Source organism: Amblyomma americanum, chromosome 1 (assembly GCF_052857255.1).
Source record: "Amblyomma americanum isolate KBUSLIRL-KWMA chromosome 1, ASM5285725v1, whole genome shotgun sequence".
NCBI classification, from domain to species: Eukaryota; Metazoa; Arthropoda; class Arachnida; order Ixodida; family Ixodidae; genus Amblyomma; species Amblyomma americanum.
The window spans coordinates 323,557,495-323,563,503 of NC_135497.1; the positions used below are offsets into that span (position 1 = coordinate 323,557,495).

The following is a 6,009-nucleotide window of genomic DNA, read 5'->3' on the forward strand; positions in this document are numbered from 1 at the left end:
CTTTTTCCTGTTAGTATAATTCCTCGCTGCAGACGGACGTTGTACGGCGGATTACTCGCCCAGGCGACACAGCACTTAGAGACGACATTCGCGCGGCGTCCTCTGCATTTCACGGTTATGTAACCTCACCCCGGCCAGGCGGACGCGCGCCCCGTTCGACCAGCTGTTTGCGGACAGGCGGCCGACGTGCTTTGAGTCGCCACGGCCAGGTGCCGCTAGCTTCCGCGTGGGCGGCGCTCACGCTCAAGCCCCCGCAGCGGCGGCGCGGCGGCGGCGTCCGCGGCGAGCGGCAGAGGGGGCGCCACCGAGGCTGCGCACGAGCAAGACGCAGCGCGCGTCGAGGAGCGGTAATCAGGGCGCTCTCGCCTAGGATGAGATTCCGCGAGACCTTTCATCTCCCTTCATCCAGTTTAATCAATATGGCTGCCCCGACACCAACAACACGATTCAGTGACAACTACGAGCTGAAAGAAGAACTAGGAAAGTAAGTACAAACTGGCTAACTGCTTCTCAACGGCTTAGCGAACATTTGGCCCGCCTTTAGACGGGGCAACTGCTGCCGCAGCGAGCATAGGAGCGCAGCGCTCCGATGCGCTCTCCTCCTGGGGGCTCCGATGCTCGGTCGGCGCCCTTGCCAGTCGCCCGGCCGTTGCACAGGCCTGGCCACGGTCAAGGCTGCAGTGGTCCGTGGCTTTTTGGTTGCTGCTTCTGCACCGGCTCTGATGCTCGTGCACCCTTCTTGGGCTGGACTCAGCGGCAGCGCAGTCCCGCTGCCGCGACCCGCTACCGCAGGTTTCTCTGGAGTCTGGTCCAGAGAAGCGCCAGAAAATAGCCGCCTGTCTTTAGGACTCAGGCCCCTGTGTTGAGTTGCACTCACGCGAACAAAATTTACTCGTGCGTTCTTGGCCCGCAGTTGTGAGTCGCCGCGCTTTTCCGATTTCGAGAGAGTGAAATCAGTAGCCGCCGCCGACCCGCTGCACTCACTGTACGGCGGGGCAGCCCACGATCAGGGGCCCGGCCCACCCTCGGCCTTGCAATCGGTTATGTCGGTTTCCCACCGGTCGGCTCACAATGACGCTATTGCCGCATCGCCGGTGCGCTGTGGCGGCCACATTATCTCATTTCCTGCGGATAAACGCCTCATTCCGCAATCGATAGTCGGTCCTAGCCGTTAGCTACCACCTCCCGTGGAAAAGACCAGCTGCGCGTTTTCTCATTCGGGGGAGGTTGTGCGGACGCGCGACCAGCTAGCTCACCGGTTTCAAAAAATCGCTGAAACGAAAATATGTGCTGCTGATGGCTCTCGGGGGTAGGCTACTGCTTAGAGCGCTTCTCAAATCAGTTTAATATATCGACTGCATAGAGCAGCTGAGGCGAGACTGAGAGCGCTCGTGCAGTAAATTCATCTCGTGTTACACTGGTTCATCGATAGACGTTACGATTTGGTGCAGTCTGCATTGATGAGTGCTGCTGTAGACTCTAACCCATAAGCACAGGCCTGCAAACGGCTGTATTGCTCATTTTGTGATAGCTCTGTCCATGCAGTATTGGACATAGCTATGACACAGCGTCACAGAGCGCTGCTGGCCTCTAGCAGTGGCTAGCAGAAACTAATTCCTTGGGTTGTTGATGTTTCATTTTTAGATGTCATTGGTGTGCGCAAGATGCCTGAGCAATTATTGCTTACATTATGTCCTTTTATGGATTGCCTCGAACCACACAGTACTTGGGAAGGCTTGCAGTGGGACAGGACATTTGTGTTTTCAATCTGCGGCTGGTGCACGGTGCCCATGAGCAGGTTAGGTGAGCTTAAGAAAATGAATCGATAACTACAGCGCTAATTATGTGGAGCATTTCTGAAAGTAATATGTTGGTGCTTGGTTTTGCATTTGCAAAGCCTGCATTCATATTCACTGGGGCCATTTGTGAACTTTAGATGAGAGCATTTGTGCAGTGGGTTGATGCAAGAAATGTGTGGACAATGGGCAAAATGACCTGCAGTACAAGGGAACACAGTTGTGCATGGTCAGATGACTGGGTAAAAGTAAAAAAAAGAAAGGCAATCTGTGGTAATGTAGATCATACTTGGTTACAGATGTCTTTACTATGTTGAAATTGCATGAAATGCAATGTACTTGCTCTACGAGGGTCTGTCATGAGTGCAGTTCTGGGAAAACATATTTGGTCAGCTGATGGTGTCACATCAGTCCTCTAATTACCTCAGTCTCCAAAATAGTCAACTTACATTTAAAAAAAATTGAATTCTGAATAGTTTATTTGTGTAACACTGACCTAGCTTCATGCTGCTTGGTCGCTGATAATTTCATTCATATTCAGAGGATATCATATTTATGTAAAAGTAGATGCATAATGCTGTTATGGAGAGCACAGCAGCACAGATGGCTATGAGAAGAAGCGGTAGGGATTGGCTTTCCAGCATTGGCTTGATTATTTTTCATAGTTAACATGACTTGCTTTGGCATTGCTTTTCAGGGGCTGTTTACATCATGCTCAGCGTGAGCTTTCTTTGACACCTTTAATTCCTGGACCATTATATATGCACATTGATTTTTGTCCACTGCTACAGATCCATTGGCCCTCTAAGGTCATGAGGAGGCGCACCGCTTTCGAGGATGCGAAAGGCCTCAGGTAGAAGTTGCCCGATGCTCACAGTGGGAAAGAAAAACTGTTCAGTGCCATCCCCCTTTCATGAGGAAAAAGGGGGCTAGGGACCTGTGCGAGGTTTTCTTTCCCGTCAGTTTCAGATTCGAACAGAGGCACGAAACTTCTCATCACACATGGGCCTTTAACAAGGAGGGATGAGGAGAGGTGAACATGTCGAGGTGGCATGCTTCTTCGTCCTCGCTCGCCAGTCCCACTGTCTCTCCACCCTTAGCTGTTGACGCCTTCAGCTGGGAAACGGTTCATTCGACGCCTTTCGGTGCCCCTTTCCTCGTGAAGTGGGCCTCTTCGTGACGTGACTGTAAATTGGGGCTGATTCTGTGGCGCGCCGAGTGCTCGCTAACTTCGCGGTCCCTGTGTCAAGGGCCCTGCTTCGGCCACCGCCAGTTGTTTCTTGGCCGGCCTTCTCTCGCTGCCTCTGACACCCGCGCCACGAGGAAAAGTTGCGGCCAGCAGAAGCGCATTCTTTTTGTGTCTCGACCAGTTTTGCGGCTATCGCAAGGGCGTGCAGGGGCGGTGTCGGGCCACTTTCGCCGTACGCCGTCGGTTGACCTTCCGCACGAGGCGCTTTCAGAACGAACCGGGGAAAAACCGCCGGGGCGAAGCGCCGTGCGGCGGCGGCGTTTGGCTCGCTAATTGCTGGTGGCTTTTAGGACGACAGCTTGGACTGGGCCGCTCTGCTCGCCGTCGTCCTCACTTAGGATGGGATGCAGGGCTGTTCACTCCGGCGTGCGCGGTGGGCTCAATACGTCTTTCGTGGTGCGAAAGAGCTGAGTATATGCAGAAGTAACGTGTAAGGTGCAACATTTTTTCTCAACTGTGGTTTTTCCCATAATCGGAAAGCAAACCCCCCTGCTATGGTGCAGAGGCGCTTACAGAGCGAGGAAAAAGGGGCGAAAAAAAAAAAAACTAACTTCAAGAATGAGCTCAACGATTGCAAATTACACCAGGCGGAACGCCCCACATTTAAATGCCAGCCCTCGTAAACATGTGGGTTGCCTCGGGTGTTAAGATCGTTCCGTGTTCCTTCTACGTACGTGACGCGCGCGCTCGCCTGAAGCGCGTGACCAAGCGCCCGCCCGTCGGGGACTGGAGCGCGGCGCGGGCTCGATTACCGGCGGCCGTCTGTTTGCAGGCGGCTCTGGCCGTGTGTCGCGCAGTGCCCTCTTCCTGCCTGCGAGCCGAACGGGGCCCCCGCCTGCTGCGCTGTGTCATGGCGCCCGCCTGTCGGGGCTATCGTCCCCTCTGCCCAAATATTAATTACGCGGGTCGCTTTGCCCTCGCGTTTGCTCAGGCTCAGAGTTTGGACGGCGTAAGGCAGAAAGAAAAAAAAAAAAAACGCGGCGAGCGCCACGACGTATGTCCGTCCCGAAGCGCTGTCGTGTCGGCGGCGCCATTCTGCTGAATCGACAGCACATCCATTCGGCGGTGCGACGGCGCGAAGCGCGCGCGCTTAGGCACGCTGCACCGTACTGCTTTGCCAGCGCGGCCGCGTAAAAAGAGCGACGCTCGTCGAAGACCCTCTTGTCACGCGTCGAGGGCAAGAAGCTTTGGGGCTGACTAGTTGTAATTTTGTACGACAGAAGCAGATTGTCCTTCGGCGTCGATGGAAAAGCCCGCCGCGGAAAAAGCAGCAGCGGCAGGAGCGCCGCTAAAGGCTTTCCTAGGAGCAGCGCATTCTCATTCGCGCGGCATTTCGGTTTCTCTTAACAGTTGTAATTGTCGGTGCAGGCGCGCACGCCGGCACCTTGCTTGCCACCGAGACAACGCCCGCACGCCGCCGCTGCCGACTTGCTGCGATGGCTGTGGCCGTTCCCCGAAAGGCGACGTCGCCGGTTCGAATCCCTGCCGCGGCGGCCATCTATCGAAGGGGGGTGAAACGCGAAACGGATAATGTATCGATTTTGGTGCGCGATAGAAGCCAAGGTGGGACAAGTCAGTTGGGAGCCCTGCAATATGGTGTTCGTATGAAGTGTGTTGCTCGCTGCATAAAAAAGAAAAAAAAACTGCGCAGGCGATCATACGATGTGATGCGACAAATCTACGTTAGCATTATTGGCCGTTCATTTTGCTTCTACATTGATCGCCATTCATTTGCTTCTTTGAATTTGATTTTGCCGTGGGCTTTTGGTGGGTGGACGCTTCTGGCGGGTGGAGGGGGAGACCCGTATGTGGCAGACGCGTTTTCGCCGGTGGCTTTAGTGTAACCGGTAGAAATATAATAATAACTGGTTTTTTGGGGAAAGGAAATGGCGCAGTATCTGTCTCATATATCGTTGGACACCTGAACAGCGCCGTGAGAGAAGGGATAGAGGAGGGAGTGAAAGAAGAAAGAGGTGCCGTAGTGGAGGGCTCCGGAATAATTTCGACCACCTGGGGATCTTTAACGTGCACTGACATCGCACAGCACACGGGCGCCTTAGCGTTTTTCCTCCATAAAAACGCAGCCGCCGCGGTCGGGCTCGAACCCGGGAACTCCGGATCAGTAGTCGACCGCCCTAACCACTGAGCCACCGCGGCGGGGCGGTAGAAATGCGCCGGTCGTGTTTTCGCAAGGTTGTGTTCGAGGCTTGCTAGTTCTTTCTTTTACCCTAGTATTCGCGAGATAAATTTAGCGCGACAAGACTATAGTGCGAACCAGGATAGCTACGGGCCAGTGACGATCTACGCGATAAAAACTCTGGTGACATCGCTGGAGAGCGGGTCACCGTCAGACCTCACTATGGTGGCTGCCGCTGCCTTTTTTTTTTTTTGCACGAAGGTGCGGGCGGGTGTAAAACCCGAGGCCCTCGCGGAAAAAGGGAAGTTTCGTCTCCGTCGCGGCTGTTGTCGGCGTAGCAGCAGCGCGCTTTAGCTGCCGCATAATATGAAGTTGCCGCTTCTCTAGTATGCCGACCTCAGAAAGTTGCCCCGGACAACTACGGGTGCTCTGCGAGAGATCGCGAAATAATGATGGGTTCCAGCGGATGTAATCGTTCTGTTCTCTCGTTTTCCCTTCTTTCGCGAATAATCACGCAACCCTCCCCGCCAGTGGGGAGCGTGCCCCCCACCCCGGTTCGAACCGTGCTTCTCTTCCATCCCGGGAGCGTCCTCTGAAGGACAAGTATAAATGGCAAGCGGAAGAAATAGAAGGGGCGAGAGTCGACGTTCTTCGGTGCCCCTGCGGCGCGCGGTCTGCTTCCGCCTGTTCCCGGAGAGGCGAACAATGCGGGCTGCGGGGCCGTTCTCTAGCGCGCTCGCTGTCGGCGCCAGTGGACGCCTGCGCACTGCACATTGTTTCCACCCGGAGAGCACCTGCGACACGTCCGCGACCGGTGACTGCCTGCT

General features: G+C 54.9%; 1 protein-coding gene across 1 annotated transcript in view; it reads left to right on the forward strand.

Moving 5' to 3' along the window:
* Positions 1-292: 292 nt before the first annotated feature.
* The window catches only part of CaMKII (Calcium/calmodulin-dependent protein kinase II), a 130,229-nt gene continuing 124,512 nt past the window's right edge, over positions 293-6,009 (forward strand). Inside the window, 1 exon segment of the mRNA XM_077649803.1 lies at positions 293-484. Coding sequence (XP_077505929.1) covers positions 372-484 — 113 coding nt within the window. The 5' untranslated portion in view covers positions 293-371.